The sequence below is a fragment of the Eucyclogobius newberryi genome, unplaced genomic scaffold (assembly GCF_026437365.1).
Source record: "Eucyclogobius newberryi isolate DKJ021-1_F unplaced genomic scaffold, fEucNew1.0.hap1 SCAF_15, whole genome shotgun sequence".
Lineage (NCBI taxonomy): Eukaryota > Metazoa > Chordata > Actinopteri > Gobiiformes > Gobiidae > Eucyclogobius > Eucyclogobius newberryi.
In genome coordinates this window covers 4,308,388-4,330,536 of record NW_027315779.1, presented here as the reverse complement: position 1 = coordinate 4,330,536, position 22,149 = coordinate 4,308,388, and the positions used below count along the sequence as shown (strand labels likewise).

The window sequence follows — 22,149 nt, the reverse complement described above, 5'->3', positions numbered from 1 at the left end:
TCCTCCTTTGCATTCCCCTCATCTTCTACCTTCTCTTCACATCTACCACCACCAGTCTCCAGGCTCCGGGGGGAGACATCTAATACAAATAGATCATGGAGTGCCCATGATTGCAACGTCTTCTGCCGGGGTCTGAGCGCCAAATAACTCATGAATAAAGCTTGCTAAGCAGTCCATTCTCGTGGTCTCTTTGTCTCTCCAGGGTGAAATGTGAGTTGTTTCTGACTTGTGCAACTGTCTTCTTCTGTGTAGCACTTGTAACTTTCTTTCTGGAGTGACTCTTTTAAAAGCCGACAGCTGTTGAGTATCGGTATCGCGTTTTTCTTCTGTATCTACCTCTGTATCTACCTGCGTTGCATCAATGAAATGTCCCCATGTGGGACAACAAAGGAATATCTTATTGAATATTATCTGGGTATTAAGTTTTGGACAACCCTAGTTTATTGGTTGCTTGCTTTAAATTTTTATATTAAGATTTTCAGAGATTAAATTATAATATTGCTAAACTTAATAAACTGCTGAACGATGGAGCATCTCATTTTTGAACAGTGAAATAAGTAAGTAGGTATTTGAAAATGTCTAACTCGAAACTCACTAATCCGTTTGATCCGTTGATATTGACGTGCAAAGCTTTAGATCAGCTTTTTTCAGACGTGAAAGTGAAGCGAGCACTAAACAACTCTCAAAGTGTCAAACTGTGACTCACATCGAGAGGGTCAAATGTGTCAGAATCAAGCAGCATGTTCTGCTTTTACACCAAACAGAAGTGAAACATCCCAGCTTTAGCATAAAAACATGGATTTGAGCACAACGTTCCCCACAGAATATACAGTATAATGAGTGTGTATTGTGTATACTGAGTGTGTATTGTGTATAATGAGTGTGTATTGTGTATACTGAGTGTGTATTGTGTATACTGAGTGTGGATTGTGTATACTGAGTGTGTATTGTGTATAATGAGTGTGGATTGTGTATAATGAGTGTGTATTGTGTATACTGAGTGTGTATTGTGTATAATGAGTGTGGATTGTGTATACTGAGTGTGGATTGTGTATAATGTGTGTGGATTGTGTATACTGAGTGTGTATTGTGTATAATGAGTGTGGATTGTGTATAATGAGTGTGGATTGTGTATAATGAGTGTGGATTGTGTATACTGAGTGTGTATTGTGTATAATGAGTGTGGATTGTGTATACTGAGTGTGGATTGTGTATACTGAGTGTGGATTGTGTATAATGAGTGTGGATTGTGTATACTGAGTGTGGATTGTGTATAATGTGTGTGGATTGTGTATAATGAGTGTGGATTGTGTATACTGAGTGTGGGTTGTGTATAATGTGTGTGGATTGTGTATACTGAGTGTGGATTGTGTATAATGTGTGTGGATTGTGTATACTGAGTGTGGATTGTGTATAATGTGTGTGGATTGTGTATAATGTGTGTGGATTGTGTATAATGAGTGTGGATTGTGTATAATGTGTGTGGATTGTGTATAATGAGTGTGGATTGTGTATAATGTGTGTGTATTGTGTATAATGAGTGTGGATTGTGTATACTGAGTGTGGATTGTGTATACTGAGTGTGGATTGTGTATAATGAGTGTGGATTGTGTATACTGAGTGTGGATTGTGTATAATGTGTGTGGATTGTGTATAATGAGTGTGGATTGTGTATACTGAGTGTGGGTTGTGTATAATGTGTGTGGATTGTGTATACTGAGTGTGGATTGTGTATAATGTGTGTGGATTGTGTATACTGAGTGTGGATTGTGTATAATGTGTGTGGATTGTGTATAATGTGTGTGGATTGTGTATAATGAGTGTGGATTGTGTATACTGAGTGTGGATTGTGTATAATGTGTGTGGATTGTGTATAATGAGTGTGGATTGTGTATAATGTGTGTGGATTGTGTATAATGAGTGTGGATTGTGTATACTGAGTGTGTATTGTGTATAATGAGTGTGGATTGTGTATAATGAGTGTGGATTGTGTATACTGAGTGTGGATTGTGTATACTGAGTGTGGATTGTGTATAATGAGTGTGGATTGTGTATAATGAGTGTGGATTGTGTATACTGAGTTTGGATTGTGTATAACGAGTGTGGATTGTGTATACTGAGTGTGGATTGTGTATAATGAGTGTGGATTGTGTATAATGAGTGTGGATTGTGTATAATGAGTGTGGATTGCGTATACTTATTCTGGATTGTGTATACTTATTCTGGATTGTGTATACTGAGTGTGGATTGTCTGGTAACTTAATAACTGTCTTGCTGTGCGCTTGAACTTACTTGTTTCCACCTACGGCTCAATAATCCTGGATGGCACCTCATGAATCAAAATGGAATCAGCATTAGCTAGGACCAATACACAATCTTCACCAACAGCAAATTACTTCAGATTTAAGGATTTTCATAGTGAATGACTTTAGATACATCTGCAAATCTTCAAAAATCAATCATGTGGAAACTAAAGTGTCATTTAGTTTGAATGTAATTATACAACCATCAAAAACTGCAATTCATTACCAAGAACAACATGTACACGCTACAGTGGAACATGCAAAGAAAAGCAACATCTCCATGGAGAAAAGCAGCGGCCAGACGAAGAAGAACATTTCCATTTCAAAAGGTTTAAAATCATAGTTTCATTTTGAAGAAGAAATTAAAAAAAAAAAAAAAATGAATGTAATTATAAACTATAACATTCATTGATAATTATTCTACATTTTGCTCATTGTAAACAGTAATATTGATCTAGAACAGCTGAATAATAGAACTGGGGCCTCTGACAACCCTCCACTGTGTTTTTACCGTTGAAAAGTGACTGTGTCATTTTTTAACCCCACATGTGCTGAAATCTGAATATTTCTTATAATAACACGCATAGAACAGTGAACAGCTCTTTTTCCAGCCCTCAAGCCTCAAATGCAGGACATAAGAGCACCACTCAAACATGCAGGAATCGAAATACAACTCTGAGTAAACTAAGGATGAGAAACACTGTTTCACATAACACGTCCCTTTAAATGGTCCTTAAATCCTGTAGTTTTTCTTGGCTGTGCATTGAAATCAGGTCCTAACCTCGTCTCGCACTTTATTGTCCCAGAAGCTGTCGCACTCTTTGGCTCACAGACAGGACCAGACTGAGAACGTGCAGCCAAAAGTGACGAGGTCCAGACCTTTGGAGCAGAGCCATTGTCATCATCATCACTGGAGTAAAACTACATCTCTGAAGTGTTTAGTGCACGAGGGGGAGTGGAGCAGGAGCTGTATTTACCAACTGTAACTATAGGTATCCACCGCTAGAGGGCGACGTGTGATAAGCGAAGGTCTCCACAGAGGGACAGACCGTTGACCCAAACAACACCAACATCTATGTTTTTTGAGTTAGTTATGGACTCCAACACGATTTACTACAGCTGAAAAAACAAAAACAACGTGACACTGACCTAAAAGCAAGTCACGGTGTCTTTTTCTTTTTTCTTTTTGATTTTCTTTCAGAACAGAAATACTATATTATTCTAATCTAAGAAATACTATATCATTCTAATCTAAGAAATACTATACATTTAATTCTCATTTTTAAAACAATGCATAATCTTGTATTGCAGACATTAAAAAAAAATCTCCTCACTCTTCCTACAACACACTTAAACTTTGCAATAGAAACCACAACACATTCAAATAAAAGCACCACAAATATGACAACGAGAGAAAGGGATCCAGTTTGTGCATGAAATGCATCATTTCCCAGCACAACCACCGCAAATATGACTTTGCTCAAATCAGGAAACGAGATGACCTGCACTGCATTAAAATCAATCTCAATTAAAATGGTAATTGTCCAGCGAATCTTCCCTTTCGCCCCTCCACAACGACCAGATCCTCCTTGTGTTGGAGACGAGGATTAAACAGATCAAGATGTTAATGAGTTTCTTAATAATAGTAAAAAAACACTTTCATTTCAGGGAAAGCGATTGAGGCCTGAGTCTGAGCAGGTTTGTGCAGTTTGGATGTAATTCAGTTATAATGTGCGTGTTGAATGATTTATTGACTTAATCGATGTAGTAGCAACTCAATATTATTCAACTGGAGCACGTGCTTATGAATTAATGAGAAGAAATAGTGCAGTATTATTGGCCATATATTTTTAAGCAGGGAAAATCTCATCTGGAAATATATTTGAAACGGAGAGTCACTAATCAGCGGTCAATACATGAAATCCTTTAGTTAAGTTATTCATGAAGATGTTATTGCGTTGCTTTGAATGTTTATGGCGTTTCATTGATCACATCTCATATTTAATGTTTATGTGCGGCGTGGAAGTTTCCAGATCCACAGAGCAGTTTTGTACAATACTCATATTTAAGACTCTATTTTTTTTTTTATATAAGAACACTACTAAAAGAGACTCAACACAGATAACCACCAAATTATTAAAATCACCTTTTTACAGTAGAGGTATTAAAACAATATCGAGAGCGTTGATTTGCAAAATTTAAAGATCGCTTTATTATATAGTTTAAATGGAAAAAGTGATGTTATAAATGTGTGTATAAGGAGATATTTTACACTATAGTGAAGTTTTATAGCAGACATATCTCATTTATCTTCAAATTAAACCTCTAATGCATTTTAAAACAATTTTTTTAACTCATTTCTGTTGGATTGACTTAATATCATCGGGATCCTTGACTCAATATCGCCCACATTTACCAAACAGACTGTCATTTTTAACGTAAAATAATAGAACTATCTTTAATATTATCATGGGGTCTCAAACTAGTTCTCTTATTCTCTAAAACTGTTCAGAAAAGGTCTAATTTTGAACCTGTTTTCAGTATCGATACTTCAGTGTTTAGTTTTGATCATATTTTAACACTGATTACCGTAGTATCTGTTGGGTATCGATACTTCAGTGTTTAGTTTCGATCATATTTTAACACTGATTACCGTAGTATCTGTTGGGTATCGATACTTCAGTGTTTAGTTTCGATCATATTTTAACACTGATTACCGTAGTATCTGTTGGGTATCGATACTTCAGTGTTTAGTTTCGATCATATTTTAATACTGATTACCGTAGTATCTGTTGGGTATCGATACTTCAGTGTTTAGTTTTGATCATATTTTAACACTGATTACCGTAGAATCTGTTGGGTATCGATACTTTTGACAACTGTAGCGCAGAGGAAAAAGCTGGTGGCGGACGCTCCATAAGAAAAGTCATGTAGAGCAAAAATAAAACAATCAATTGCTTTGTGTTCTGAATATTCTGTGCACTCTCTCATAACTCATCCTACATTTGTCATGACTTCAGGCAGTTTTGTGTTGCGTTTCATGAAAGCTTTAAGTGGGCTGTTTATTAAAACCCTGATGACAAGTCCTTTTGTGTTAGGAGCAGGTCAAAAGCAGCACATGCAGTGACTAACTTCTTATGTAATTTGTTTTTGGAGGTAAACAGCACACTTGGCGAGGCTCGTGGGACTGAAACAAGCCGTTACTTTAGCGGCGACTGTTGAATCAAGCACCAAGAGAAAATCAAGACTAATTTCAATACAATATGAGGATTTATTTGGCCTTATATCAGACCAAGAGCATTCTAAAACGATCGAGTCCTGTCTTTTATGTCTGTAATTTATATTTCTTTAGTAATTGCTTCATAGAAAATGTATGATAGACCATGGCTTGTTTATGTGGTACGGCTGTTATATAGCTCAATATTTCATTCATTTTAATATACTTTTATTGACGCAATCGTTTTAGTTGTATTAAAACAACTTCATAACAGACGGCTTTTAACAGTGACATTTTCATTACAAGCGGCGGATTTTTTGTTCACATGTTGGTATTTTTGAAAATAACTCTACACGAGACCCTTATTTGTGTGGGCGGGGATAGGGGGTAAGTGAAAACCGGAATTTTCTGAGCGCACGAGCCTCAGTTGCAGGACAATACAGGATTAAGTCAAACATGAATCACTCAAAATGCAACTTTGTGTGAACATATGATGAGGAAGCACCTTTATAACAAGATTTACAGCTCATTAAAGGTGATAGAGCGTTATATGTCTCTAACAGATACTAAATCAAAGCTAATTTTGAGCAAATAAGGAAAATAATGAATAAATTAAACATTTTTTAAACATTTTCTTTATCAAAAGCAGTACATTTCTGTCAGGTTGCTGTTATTACATTAAATATGTAGTTGCAATTGTCCATTATTGCGTTAGTAACCATTGCGACGTCAATACTACTGCAGCCCTACTCAACTTTACGAGCACTGACATTCCACTGCAGCCTTTTGCACAGCACATCTTCATATTGAATTCATACAAAACACTGCAGAAGGAAACAGACTGCTGCAATTCTCCAATATTTCCATTCCCCACATCTTTCATTTCTGCTCAGCACTTTAAATCCGATCCATATTGCTCGCCGCGAAACCAACTTTATTACCTGAAGCCCCCCCCCCCCGCGTCGCTCGTACGTTTCTCTTTATCTTCCCCCCCCCCAACACGGCGCAGCCCCGTCAGTAACAACCTCATGGAAATAAGAAAACACGTCTCGCGAGGGTCGTAAAACAATGCGCTTTGCTCGATAAAACGCTCTGGATGCAGGAACGATGGGGCCCCGGCCGCTCCCGCGCGTTATGCTGATTGATTAAATAGCTCAGTGGCTGTTCTTATTCACACTCTGGCCCCCGACACCAGTGGAGTAGTCCCGGCCTGTGCGCGCGTAGTGGCCCTAAATGTAGCTGACTCCGCAAATGTGACAACGTGACAAATCAGGGCTAGTACAAGGCGCGGTTAATACTGCTACGGCTACTTCTACTTCTGCTGCTGGAGGGAGATTGGATTCGGGGCGTGTTGTTATTGTTCTGCAGCAGCTCAGGCGCTAAAGCAGTGGTTTTCAAGTCCATTTTGATCTTTTTCTGGGATTAGAGCTTGTTAAATCCTTGTTTTGGTCCAGTTTGAGACCTGATTAATGACCTGTCTTGGTTTTATGTCTTTTTCGTTAGGTCTGGTTCAGTCTCGGTTATGAAATACTGGATTGTGGTGGTTTCCGTGAATCAAAATTAGCTGTAAAATCCAAAGTAAACATGATATTTGATCCATGAGAACAAGACAACATTAGATTTTGACACAAATACATTTCTTTCATTTTCTCTGGACATTTATATTATAACATGCTTAATATTATTGCGATTAAATGTCTACTGCGACCTAACTATTGGATGCAGAATAAAAAAAACAGTCTATCAAGTGAATATGAAGTATGTCCCAGTCAAAACATAAAAATCTGTATTACTCAAGTGGAACGTTTGTGGCGGGTGCGATGTTTCAAAGAGTGTCAATTTATTGTTGTAAAACATTGTAACTTAATACTACTTATAACTTTCATTGCTGTGAAAAAGGGGAACACAGAGGATTAGCCACGAGTAAGAGTTGACATGATTCACGCTTCTTTTGCTGTGGAGTCTTCTTGTACGATTCAGGGATTACACAGATGAAGAAAGGGGAGGTCGCTGACTCAGTTGCAGAATTTCTTTTATTTTTAATATAATTTTAGGTTGGGTCGTCAAGATATAAGGTTTCAGGCTGCTAAACTCTTTGTAGCACTTGTGTTGTCATCTTCTTTTAATTGTGTGCTATTGAATACCTTTTTGTTCCATATATTTATGAATGGGCTCCACCATGTTTAGTGTTTATTTCTAAAACTGTTATTTTTAATTGTCTGAGGTTGTTAAAATGTATTGCCCAAGGAGGGATAAAGAAGTCTGAATCCGAATCTGAATCATGAGGTCGTTTAGTGTCCAATTAGGGTGTTTTGTGTGGAGTGTAATGAGCAGTCAGCAGCATCTGCACTTTTCATTGAGGGAACAAATCCTGGGACTAATTGTATCTTAAAGTCTTGGCAGAAGTCTGGCTCTCTCTGAGTCAGTCATCAGGTCTAAATTACAATATGGATTCATTTTATGTTCTTGTCTAAATAGTGACTTGCTCTCACAATAGAAACAGTAACACATGAGTAAACATGCATGTGTTGCCATGCTCAAAGAAACAAAACTCGCCCCAAGGAGGCGCCCAGGAGGGATCCGGAACAGATGCCCGAGCCAGCTGAGGAGCAGCGGCTCTACTCTGAGCTCCTCCCGTGTGACTGAGCTCCTCCCGTGTGACTGAGCTCCTCACCCTATCTCTCATTTCGACCGCTTGTATCCGCGATCTTGTTCTTTCGGTCATTACCCAAAGCTCGTGACCATAGGTGAGGTCAGAACGTAGACCGACCGGTAAATCGAGAGCTTTGCCTTTCGACTCAGCTCCTTCTTCACCACAACGGTCCGATGCAGCGACTGCATCACTGCAGCCGCTGCACCGATCCACCTGTCGATCTCATGTTCCATCTTTCCCCGAGATACTTGAACTCCTCCACTTGAGGCAAGACTCCCCACCCCGGAGAGGGCAAGCCACCTTTCTCCGGTCGAGAACCATGGCCTCAGAGTTGAAGGTGCTGATTCTCATCCCAGCCGCTTCACACTCGGCAGCAAACCGTCCCAGTGCAGCTGCAGGTCCGGGTTTGATGGATCAGGACAACATCGTCTGCAAACAGCAGAGATGAGATCCTGTCGTCCCCAAACCGGACACACTCCGAGAGAGAGAGATTTATATGAATAAATAATCACACACTAGTTTTAGGATTTGTTAAAACATGTGGCGTACAAACACTTGTCCTGCTCATGAAGCTCGAGGACGAAGCTCGTGGGATTCTACTTCTAAGGTAGTTTCTTCCACAAAAGCAAGAAAACGCCAATGATAAAATAAAATCCAGATTACCAGCACTCAAAGCCTTTCCATTCCTGCTGAGACTCAGAGCTTCAGTGTCTTGAATGAGTCCTACAGCTTCTATCATTAAGACGCTCAGCGGGTACCACCCTGGCCGTCTCCATGGTGATGTAGTTTCCCAGGTTCCTTTGCGCCTCGTCGCGCGTCGATTTATGGCAGTGTTCGGGAGAGCAAATTAAATTGTTGCGTCGTTTGCGAGGTGTGTCGGCGGCTAAAGGGAGAGACGCAGGAAAGCTCCGGGAAAGCCACGGGAAAGCCACGGGAAAGCTACGGGAAAGCCACGGGAAAGCCACGGGAAAGCCACGGGAAAGCTACGGGAAAGCCACGGGAAAGCCACGGGAAAGCCACGGGAAAGCTACGGGAAAGCCACGGGAAAGCCACGGGAAAGCCACGGGAAAGCTACGGGAAAGCCACGGGAAAGCCACGGGAAAGCTACGGGAAAGCTCCGGGACAAGTGACGGCTTTTGGTTTCACGCGGAACAAAACAAAAGGCTTTTACTCTGTCGCGTAACAAGACCAGTGGGGCGCTCTTGTCTTGACAACAAAAGTGCGCTCACGTGCTAATTATTGGATAGTGTGAACCTCACTTTAAGTCACTAACACCTCTTTCTATTTAGTTTATAATTTAGGGAGTTATTGCCATCACCTCTGCTCTATTTCTATAATAAAACCACCCTGTTCCACCTGATTCCCCCGTGACTCACCTTTGGACGCATCTTTATCCTCTTTAGATTTGTTTTTTCCGCTCATGGAGTCCCCTCACTTCCTCCCGCAGCTCAGATCAAAAGTTCAGGGGAGAAATGCGGGCTTCACTTTCTCATCCTCCTCTTTTGTGTCTCTCTTCCCGGGGCTGGAGCTCGCGGTGGCAGCGGTCCAACTCTCCGTGCGTCTCTCCGTGCGTCTCTCCGTGCGTCTCTCCGTGCGTCTCTCCGTGCGTCTCTCCGTGCGTGGCTCGTGCGTCCCCGGTCTCTGGTTCACCTCCTCCGCCTGCTTTGCTCTCCAGTCCCGCGCCTGAATCCCGGTGACTGAGACCTTACGTGTTTGTTACGGCTGTCACCAAATCCTGTCTCCGGTCCGAAGGATGGGGCCACGTGCACCCGCCACAGGCACGCGCACACGGAGACAAAGAGAGGCGCGTGTGGCGAGGACCGATGAAAGTAAGACACAATGAAGGGCCAGAGCCATGTTGTTTTAAATGGTTCTAAATGGTTATTGATGTCAAGAATACAAACATCAGATGGAATCAGAGGATTGTTGAACAGATCTGTAACTAAATGTGTTGAATCCTCAGGACAAGGAAATGTTTAAATCCATGAGAGTGACAAGACAGAGAAGAGACGTGGGACACTGGAGACTATCCCAGTGACTTTGGGCCTTAGGCGGGTGCACCCTGGACAGGGGCCAGCTCGTCATAGGGATATTTTCCAAATACTGCATGCATATTTCTCACAAGCCAATTAACAATTCTTACTTACTTTATGGTTTTCTATTAATAGCACATTTAGTAGAGGCATAAATATGATTATTTAATTAATGACAACCTTCTAAACTCAGGAGGTTATTTCTTCATTTGAGCTGAGTTGCTGTTGCACATTTGTGTCTGTCATTCTGTGGCAATATATTGGTGTCCTGCACTGCAGGAACTTACACTGCAGTGAATAAAACCTTAGAGAGGGTCACATAAGTACAAGAAGAATACACACAGCTTATTCTGCAGTTTTTACTGTATTTACTAAAGTAATATAAAAAGATTGTGATAAAACCTTACAGTCACTAATAAAAACAGTTACTTGTATGCAACGTTTGGAGAAATGAAGACCAACATCTGACCAGAGTAATCAGTGTGTTTTTATTAAGCAGGTTGTATTAAATAGTTGTGAAATGTACCCAACATAACACTTATAGGTTTAATAACACCTCACCGGTGTTTTTACTCTGTTTCTGCTGCTCAAAGCGCATTGCAAACGGTATCCATCCATTGTTTCCATTGCAGCATGTTCTGTCTTTCAAAATGACCGTAAATTGAGCTTTAACTTTTTGCCCTGGTTATTAGAAGCAAAATTACGATTGTTTGATTAATGCCATGAAACCACATTATTTAAACAATGAATTAAACATTCCTTTATTTAATCACAGAGGTTGTTATTTCGCCGTCATCAATCTTTCGACCGCTCATCTCTAATACGGTTTCTCACTGACTTAACAAAGGTTAACATATTCACAAGGTTGTCCACAGCTCATACGTGCAGATGCAGAGTCAGCGATCTCAGAGTATGCAAATTAACTTGTATTGATCAATTAGTCAATCCAAGCTGTAAAACGCCTTTTTGTGCAGCTGGAGGGGACATTCTTATTTCATGATCAAAATGTGACGCGGCATTTGCTGAGAATCCGGTCGCTTGCATCAGCGAATTACTGACGAATGAGTGGCTGCACAATTAGTCAGACTTAAAGAGTGCATATTATGTTAAATTGACTTTTCTGAGTGTTTAACCAGGTATTATTGGTGTAATCTTACCATTGTGTTACTCAAAGTTGTTTTATGATTGGATTCATTTGAGTATTGTCCTGTATTTGAGGTTTGAATGCTCAGAAAATGTTCATCTTCACATACCTTCGATCTCCAGCTCTGCACATTCACTTGCTCAAAATAATCAGACTCATTAGGTCAAACATTAGGTCTAAAATAGGCATTTATCAATCACAAAGCCAAGTAAATGAAAATCCTCTCCTTGCGACAGTAAAATGTCACTATCAGTTCTGCAGTTTCAAAAATGAAGTCAATGGACCTGTTTCTATCAAATATATTGGCGTTTACAATGAACAAAATGTAAAATTATGTCCTGTAAGTTATATAAGTAAAATGCCATGTCATGTTTTATACCTTTATGAAAAGTCTGCTGTACAATGTTTAAACTAATGTCTGTGTTTGAAAAATAATGACTCAGTGTGTTGATAATAAGCACAGATTTTGAGTGTTCAACCACATTATAATGTTCTAGCATCACAAACTTGCATTTTGTTTCATTTGTGCACATTTAATTCTGAGGAGTCCATAGTCAATGCTCAAAAAACATCCCCCTCGTCTCTTGTTGTCATCTCAGAGTGCTCCTCTGTGTTTTCACAGCTCAATCACCTTTAACAGGCTTCTTCTGTTCATTTCACAGCTCTTCACCTCCTTCAGTTCAACCTATGCAAATACTCTTTTTGGCCTAATTCAAAGTTGTTTACTCCTCGGCTCCAGCAGCGGGAATTTAATTAATGTAAGGCCTCGGTTTTCATTCTCCATGCGTAAGGGTTGTACAATGCAAAATATAATGCTAGGTGTCCAAAAACTGGTTGAAGAAGTCTGAAAAATGCCTTATGTTTATTTAAGAAATGTGTCACGATACATATAAAACAACGTCTCTGTGTGAGAAGTGTCTGGTCCTGTTGTCACACGTGTCTGGGAACAGCGTGACCTGTGTTTATTCATGCTCTAAGCAAATCTCAGTCCAGACTCTTTTGCATAGAGTCATGTTCCAGCGCAGACTGACTCCTGCGTAACAGGCTACGACACTTCTGTAGTGTTCACCTCAAAAAGAGTCTGGTTTTGATTATTATTTGACTTATTATTTGAGCAGGTCAAACAACAGCCATTTGTGAAGCCATGTGAGGTACTAAGATGGTGTTTTAGGACATTCAAATGAATGTGAACGTCATTTAAATTATGCTAATTCATAATACTTTGTCACCTTAGTCAATAATGTCATATACAGGTAATTCAACTTACACACATTTTCATTCATCCAGTTGGAACTCAGTAACTCCCCCACAATAGCACACAAATGATAATCAATTGAAAACCCAGGTGAACAAATATAATCTAAAGTTTAAACTGGCACAACCTGGTAAAAAACAAGCCAGTCATTAGGAGTGTGAGATCCTCATGTTTTATCACATCTGGTGATATTATACATGTATGTTATTTCTTTTAAAACACAAGGCTCTGTGATTCTGAGTCTAACCCTAACCCTAACCCTGTTCCCTGTAGATGGTTTTGGACCAGAGCCACTTCCCCGCTGCAGCAGACTGGTGCACAGATGACCCTCCTCTGTTGCCGTACACTGGAGGATTACTGTCCAGGGACCAGCTGCTCCAAACCAGCCTCAATCCAACCTCCTGTTTTCATCTGCACAAAGTAAGTCCAGAAACTCTCACTCAAGAGCAAGCACACTGGAGTCTACAGGGGCACAAAAGGGAACATTGCAGCCTTAGTTAATTAAAAGTGTTTGCCTTCTCTTTCCAGGCACATAAAATAATGACACTTAAAGCTGGGGTACCTCATTTTCAAACTGTGAAGTAGGGAAAAAGGTACTTAATCCTTCCTGACTCCACTCTGACATATCCTTTGGCACATCACTAGTATTCACATGCATCCATTTGACTGGCCACTCGCCCAGCTTTAGCTCAGCTTTTTCAGACACAAAAGTGAAGCAGGGCGATATCCCTGCGAAGCCAATTAGCTCTCATCTCAAAGTGCGAGTCATACTCGTTCTTACAAGTTTGAAAAGAGAAAATGTTTAATAATTAGCATGAGAAAAACAAGTTGAGTGCCCCAGCTTTAATGGAAGAGTCTTTGCACCTCTTGGATCCTCGGATGCACCCTCAGTCACTTTGGTCTAAACTCGGGCCTGAGAAGGGATTTCTATGTCAAATCTGCCCTTTTAAGATGATATGAATCAAGGAGAAATTAAATTGCTCAAATAAAACACTACTGAGTATTGAGTAACTGTTTGAGCATCAGAATTATGATAATGTAGCGACAGACAAACATAAACAAATGCACACATTTGGGTATTTGGAGTACTCTTTTCGATAGTACAAGTATTTACTTTATTTGGGATCCGTTTGTCCACATTTTGTCGTCCTTTAGATAAGTTCTTGTTTAAAACTGCTGTATGAGTAATTGGATTATTTTATGTATATTAATCCTTCCAGCCCAAAATAGTTATTTTATCTGCTTTAGATCTGGTTGTACTTGGACGGTCAAATCTTTTCTTAGGTAATATTTGGTGTGGAAGGTTTGAGAAACACTGAGATTGGCACTGAAGACTTTTCACGTTCACTCACTAATATTTGTAGATTTGCTCACAGTGGAAAGAAGAACCAAACCTGTCTGTGCTGTTAGAACAAGCACATTTCTTCAAGTTATTAACTGATTCTGGAACAAACACATGAAACAACAATGAAGATAAAACATATAACAAAAATATTTCAATCAGTCAATATTATAAAAGGAAAAATAAGTTCTACATCTCATTTTCAAAAATCACAAAATGATCACATAAGATTTAATTCAACTCCCGTAAATGTAACAGAGTAAATTTTACCATCACCATAACCTTTTCATTCTTTGCAAAAACAATAGGGGTCTTTGCTGAGAAATGGAGATAACCTTTTAGAAAAAAAGTTGCTTTCTGAATGATTTATGATCAGACAATCAGAAGAACAGTTTGGTCATAAATTAACTTTCTCATCTCGCCTGGGTCAGCACTTGTATTGGTTCAAGGCTGTGGTTCCTCAGCCCGCTTTTGTTTGTACAGCCATGTTTTCATTTTACTGTGACGTGATGTTCACTTAACCCAGAAATCCAACAGAACTAGCCGACGCTGCAGATCTGTTTTACCCCGGGCGCGGCAGTTTCATTGGTTTAGTTTCCCTCCTTGGACTTAGACGCGGTTTAAAATTGCCCTAGGAAGCAATTTTGTGTTAACTTATACCTGAGAGATTTCGCTCTATTGAAGCAAAGCACTTTTGCAGGCACCCAATAAGGCTAACCCCTCATATGAATTTAAAATCTAAAAAGTGGCCCATTGCTCGCTGTAGGATCAGCTGTAATGTCAACAAAAACAATATTTACAGAAAACTGCAGCCAAAGCCTACTGTATGTCACACAGTCTGGCTTCCGGATGCGTCATTTTAAATTATGGTATAAACTGGGGTACATGACTTGCTGCTGCTGCTGCTGCTGCTGCTGATTACCGATATTTGCTGATACCAATATTAAGATTTTAGCTCACAAATGTATTTTAAGTTACAATAAAGCTCACAAATTTACATTTCAATTTAGAAAAGTAATTATAAAATGCATTTATCTTGGATATAAATGAATTTGTTGCATGATAGAGTAGACATACAGACATTTTTCAGCATAAATGCTTTCCATTTTTACTCACTGTCACACTGAGTCTGTTAAAAAAGACAAATTTGATGCACTGAGGACAAATTGGGAATGACAGATGACACAGAGAGACTGCGACAGCTTGGATGCCAACTAATAACAACATGTTCAGTATTGGACCATTCCAGTAAAAGCAATATCAATATTAGAGCTGACATAACACCTAGCCCTTTAAAATAGCATTTAAATGTTTGTACAATTGGTATTTTAGATGGTCTTAGTTTTAGTCTTAGTTTGGATGAGTTCTCCTAAACTCAAAGAGAATAAATGTGGCAGTTCACGTTATGCCAAAGTTACTGCAAATAAGTTCAATGAGTATATTATGTAATTAGGGCTAAAATCAAAACTTCACAATTTGGCATTGACTCAACATGTTTTCCGGACATCACTTACCCATCTTCCTCAAATATTTCAAGCAAAATAGGACAATTTGAGTACGATAAAGCAAAAGTAAACCTCTGTAGCCTAAACGGACAACGCAGAAGAGCAAGAAGGGGCTAAAAATAGTGCTAGCATAAAAACATGACAAGAGGAAACGCTGCCCCCTCCAACCACCCTTTGTTCAGCAGAAGAAAGCTACAAAGAACGCCAGCAAAGAGCCATAAAATTGCAGGTATAGCATTCTCTAACGACACAGATGTTCAGGAGACGGGGGGCAAATTGCAGAGGAGAAGACCGAAATGCTGAAAAAGCAGCTTCACAAGGAGCAAGAGGAGGAAAGCTGCTGTCCACCAGGACCTGAGCAACCTGCACAAACAACCAAATCATGTCCATTTTCTTTACATGGATCATCATCTTCAGATCTAGTGCAAGGCTTGGTCAGGACTACTGTAGCTGGAGGGTTTTACTTACTGTGCATATATTGGGTTGTTGGGGGAAACCGGAGCGCCTGGAGGAAACCCACCCGCACCGGGAGATCGTGTTTCTCAAATGCTCCAATGTAAGAAAATATTAAGCTTTCCGATTACCAAAAGTGTGAAACAACAGGGCTAAACCAGAGATAAAATGGAGCTACACACTTGTTGTATCTCTAAACAAAGGACTGATCCCTCTAAATTCTGCAAATATTTGTACTACAGAGGAATCTTTGCACCTGAAGGAGCTTGCATACCACCGGTTGCACACATATCATAGTTTGTATTGCCTGAAATAATCCACAGTATGGCATTGCCTTTATCTCTTTCCATGGAGACGAGCCACTGATGCCAAGTTCAGAATCAGAATAACTTGTGAATTATTGAATGATTGTCATCCATTAAGCGGAAGTTACCGCTAAAATCAACACGTTGGCGTAAAAAAAACCCACTTCAAGCGCACTAAAATCAGGAAAATCTCATTTCAGCTCCATCTCTGGGACACTGTACCTGACCTGTACACCACCAGCACATGTGGTGCATCAGACAAACTTTCACTGCCAATAGATATTTTCAAAAACGTCACGTGACCGCTGTGTTGAGGGTCACGTCACATGACCGCTGGGTTGAGGTTCACGTCACATGACCGCTGGGTTGAGGTTCACGTCACATGACCGCTGGGTTGAGGGTCATGTCACATGACCGCTGTGTTGAGGGTCACATCACATGACCGCTGGGTTGAGGTTCACGTCACATGACCGCTGGATTGAGGTTCACGTTACATGACCGCTGGGTTGAGGTTCACGTCACATGACCGCTGGGTTGAGGTTCACGTCACATGACCGCTGGGTTGAGGTTCACGTCACATGACCGCTGGGTTGAGGTTCACGTCACATGACCGCTGGGTTGAGGGTCATGTCACATGACCGCTGTGTTGAGGGTCACATCACATGACCGCTGGGTTGAGGTTCATATGACCGCTGTGTTGAGGGTCACGTCACATGACCGCTGGGTTGAGGGTCATGTCACATGACCGCTGTGTTGAGGGTCACATCACATGACCACTGGGTTGAGGTTCACATGACCGCTGTGTTGAGGGTCACGTCACATGACCGCTGGGTTGAGGGTCACGTGACATGACCGCTGGGTTGAGGGTCACGTCACATGACCGCTGGGTTGAGGGTCATGTCACATGACCGCTGTGTTGAGGGTCACATCACATGACCGCTGTGTTGAGGGTCACGTCACATGACCGCTGGGTTGAGGGTCATGTCACATGACCGCTGGGTTGAGGTTCACATGACCGCTGTGTTGAGGGTCACGTCACATGACCGCTGGGTTGAGGTTCACGTCACATGACCGCTGGGTTGAGGTTCACGTCACATGACCGCTGAGTTGAGGTTCACGTCACATGACCGCTGGGTTGAGGGTCATGTCACATGACCGCTGTGTTGAAGGTCACATCACATGACCGCTGTGTTGAGGGTCACGTCACATGACCGCTGGGTTGAGGGTCACGTCACATGACCGCTGGGTTGAGGGTCATGTCACATGACCGCTGTGTTGAGGGTCACATCACATGACCGCTGGGTTGAGGTTCACGTCACATGATCGCTGGATTGAGGTTCACGTCACATGACCGCTGGGTTGAGGTTCACGTCACATGACCGCTGGGTTGAGGTTCACGTCACATGACCGCTGTGTTGAAGGTCACATCACATGACCGCTGTGTTGAGGGTCACGTCACATGACCGCTGGGTTGAGGGTCACGTCACATGACCGCTGTGTTGAGGTTCACGTCACATGACCGCTGGGTTGAGGGTCATGTCACATGACCGCTGTGTTGAGGGTCACATCACATGACCGCTGGGTTGAGGTTCACGTCACATGATCGCTGGATTGAGGTTCACGTCACATGACCGCTGGGTTGAGGTTCACGTCACATGACCGCTGGGTTGAGGTTCACGTCACATGACCGCTGGGTTGAGGGTCATGTCACATGACCGCTGTGTTGAGGGTCACATCACATGACCGCTGGGTTGAGGTTCACATGACCGCTGTGTTGAGGGTCACGTCACATGACCGCTGGGTTGAGGGTCACGTGACATGACCGCTGGGTTAAGGGTCACGTCACATGACCGCTGGGTTGAGGGTCACATCACATGACCGCTGGGTTGAGGGTCACATGACCGCTGTGTTGAGGGTCACGTCACATGACCGCTGGGTTGAGGGTCATGTCACATGACCGCTGGATTGAGGTTCACATGACCGCTGTGTTGAGGGTCACATCACATGACCACTGGGTTGAGGTTCACGTCACATGACCGCTGGGTTGAGGTTCACGTCACATGACCGCTGGGTTGAGGGTCATGTCACATGACCGCTGTGTTGAGGGTCACATCACATGACCGCTGGGTTGAGGTTCACATGACCGTTGTGTTGAGGGTCACGTCACATGACCGCTGGGTTGAGAGTCACGTGACATGACCGCTGGGTTGAGGGTCACGTCACATGACCGCTGGGTTGAGGGTCACGTCACATGACCGCTGGGTTGAGGGTCACATCACATGACCGCTGGGTTGAGGGTCACATGACCGCTGTGTTGAGGGTCACGTCACATGACCGCTGGGTTGAGGGTCATGTCACATGACCGCTGGATTGAGGTTCACATGACCGCTGTGTTGAGGGTCACATCACATGACCACTGGGTTGAGGTTCACATGACCGCTGTGTTGAGGGTCACGTCACATGACCGCTGGGTTGAGGGTCACGTGACATGACCGCTGGGTTGAGGGTCACGTCACATGACCGCTGGGTTGAGGGTCATGTCACATGACCGCTGTGTTGAGGGTCACATCACATGACCGCTGTGTTGAGGGTCACGTCACATGACCGCTGGGTTGAGGTTCACATGACCGCTGTGTTGAGGGTCACGTCACATGACCGCTGGGTTGAGGTTCACGTCACATGACCGCTGGGTTGAGGTTCACGTCACATGACCGCTGAGTTGAGGTTCACGTCACATGACCGCTGGGTTGAGGGTCATGTCACATGACCGCTGTGTTGAAGGTCACATCACATGACCGCTGTGTTGAGGGTCACGTCACATGACCGCTGGGTTGAGGGTCACGTCACATGACCGCTGGGTTGAGGGTCATGTCACATGACCGCTGTGTTGAGGGTCACATCACATGACCGCTGGGTTGAGGTTCACGTCACATGATCGCTGGATTGAGGTTCACGTCACATGACCGCTGGGTTGAGGTTCACGTCACATGACCGCTGGGTTGAGGTTCACGTCACATGACCGCTGTGTTGAAGGTCACATCACATGACCGCTGTGTTGAGGGTCACGTCACATGACCGCTGGGTTGAGGGTCACGTCACATGACCGCTGTGTTGAGGTTCACGTCACATGACCGCTGGGTTGAGGGTCATGTCACATGACCGCTGTGTTGAGGGTCACATCACATGACCGCTGGGTTGAGGTTCACGTCACATGATCGCTGGATTGAGGTTCACGTCACATGACCGCTGGGTTGAGGTTCACGTCACATGACCGCTGGGTTGAGGTTCACGTCACATGACCGCTGGGTTGAGGGTCATGTCACATGACCGCTGTGTTGAGGGTCACATCACATGACCGCTGGGTTGAGGTTCACATGACCGCTGTGTTGAGGGTCACGTCACATGACCGCTGGGTTGAGGGTCACGTGACATGACCGCTGGGTTAAGGGTCACGTCACATGACCGCTGGGTTGAGGGTCACATCACATGACCGCTGGGTTGAGGGTCACATGACCGCTGTGTTGAGGGTCACGTCACATGACCGCTGGGTTGAGGGTCATGTCACATGACCGCTGGATTGAGGTTCACATGACCGCTGTGTTGAGGGTCACGTCACATGACCGCTGGGTTGAGGTTCACGTCACATGACCGCTGGGTTGAGGTTCACGTCACATGACCGCTGGGTTGAGGGTCATGTCACATGACCGCTGTGTTGAGGGTCACATCACATGACCGCTGGGTTGAGGTTCACATGACCGTTGTGTTGAGGGTCACGTCACATGACCGCTGGGTTGAGAGTCACGTGACATGACCGCTGGGTTGAGGGTCACGTCACATGACCGCTGGGTTGAGGGTCACGTCACATGACCGCTGGGTTGAGGGTGACGTCACATGACCGCTGAGTTGAGGGTCACGTCACATGACCGCTGTGTTGAGGGTCACGTCACATGACCGCTGTGTTGAGGGTCACGTCACATGGCCGCTGTGTTGAGGGTCACGTCACATGACCGCTGTGTTGAGGGTCACGTCACATGACCGCTGTGTTGAGGGTCACGTCACATGAGCGCTGGGTTGAGGGTCACGTCACATGACCGCTGTGTTGAGGGTCACGTCACATGACCGCTGTGTTGAGGGTCACGTCACATGAGCGCTGGGTTGAGTGTCACGTCACATGACCGCTGGGTTGAGGTTCACGTGAGCGTGCCTGCTCACAGTAAATGTATGTTTTACAGCGTCTGAGCACTAAAGACACCTGTTATTAAATAAATGCATAATACGTACATTTAATGCTACTTTGCAATGCAGCACCATCTCCATGGATACAAGCAGGTGGCAACCCCCATCAGGAAAATCACATAGGGCACCATTCCTGTCTCATAAAACGTAATTGTTGTTTTCCCTGCAGGTTAATTGTTTACCTCAGTCCCACAGCGGTGAGTGTTTTTATTGCGTACAGTTCATTGTAACATTTATGGCGCCGTGGGAGGTTCTCTGGGGTTGCCGGGGGCTAATGGAGTCATGACATTTATGTGTGAGCCGTGCGGCGAGGCTAAACATCTGTATGATCATTCTGGGCCAGCGACGTCCGTCTGTATTGACTGATGAGAAGGTGACATGAAAAAGAGCTATTGACCCAATCTACAGCTCCTCGTCTTCGTCACCGCTCTCCTCGCTGTATTTATGCCACCAGCAGGAAAGATGGATGACCCTGGGGAGAAACCTGCTGTCAAAAGTAAACTACAGTCAATACAACAATATACTGACGTCAAAATATTTCAAGTAGCCAAAAAACAACAAATAAATATCTATATACATGCAGTTTGTTAAAAAGAGGAAGCAAATCTCTTTAGTTGTGTTCTTGTTTATGCAAAGCAGAGGGTTGTGCAATTTGTCAAATATAAATCAAGATTGAGATTAACTGTGTGTTTGAGTTTTCCGCAGTAACCAAGGAGTACTTTATATACGATGGCATTTAGTGGTGGTGGGAATGCCAGAAACACAAATTTACACAAATAATGTTTTGTTGTTTCTTATGCAGTTTTTTTTCTAAGTGTGTTTGAATTGTAATTAAATAAAATCTCAATCAATTATTTTTCAATGACCACTCAAAAAGTTAGTGTTTTTTCCACTGGCACCGCAAGAAACACCTTCTTGTTACATAACAAAAGGTGCAGAAAATAGACACTTCAGAATCTGCTTTGGGCTTTTTAATCAACAGGTCTAAAGCCAGTAAAGGCATGTGCTTTGGTGTGTGAAAAAGTAATTCATCATTTTATATGAACCTTACTTTTGTTTGTACTATATATACTGAACATAGGAAAGACTCATGTTCATGTGCACAAAAGAACATTCTTGAGACCCACTTTTAGTCTCTATTAGCCCAGAATCAGAGCCGTATTATGAGTCCTGCCTTGAGCCACTGTCCTGGGACACTCGTGATGTCGCTGTGATCATTATTGTTTCCAAAGAGGTGGCGAACACGCTAATTGCAGGCAGTAAAATCTAAACTTCACTAGTGGACTTACATACATAACTCACTCTTAACCAGGCCCACGCCTCCACCTCCTGAACCCCTCCCTGGCCCGGGACGTCTAAATCATTCTCGGCCCATGAAGAGCCACTGTTGTGGCGGCTTTTGGCTGGAGTCCTGCTGAACTGGCTGTCGCTCAGAGTGATTTGTCCACAGCTATAGAGGGAGAAAATCTCTGTCTCATCCTTTATTTCAGACATATCTGGATTTACTAATGCACAAGTTACGTGATCAAGACACCTGGACTTCTCACTGACGGGGGCTGTTACTCTGTGTTCATGTTGTTTTTAAGACACTTTATAAACATGCATTTTATTATGCATTATTATTTTCATTATCTGTTGTACCAAATTGCAAAAGTACATTGCCTGATTTGTGACTTTTGTTCACTGACAATGTTTATTTTAAT

General features: G+C 42.7%; 1 protein-coding gene across 1 annotated transcript in view; it reads right to left on the bottom strand.

Annotated features, from left to right (window-relative positions):
- The window catches only part of LOC140360523 (fibroblast growth factor 13-like), a 59,327-nt gene extending 49,550 nt beyond the window's left edge, over positions 1 to 9,777 (bottom strand). Inside the window, exon 1 of the mRNA XM_072445762.1 lies at positions 9,550 to 9,777. Coding sequence (XP_072301863.1) covers positions 9,550 to 9,595 — 46 coding nt within the window. The 5' untranslated portion in view covers positions 9,596 to 9,777. The remainder of the gene's footprint in view (positions 1 to 9,549) is intronic.
- Between the last annotated feature and the right edge of the window lie 12,372 nt (positions 9,778 to 22,149).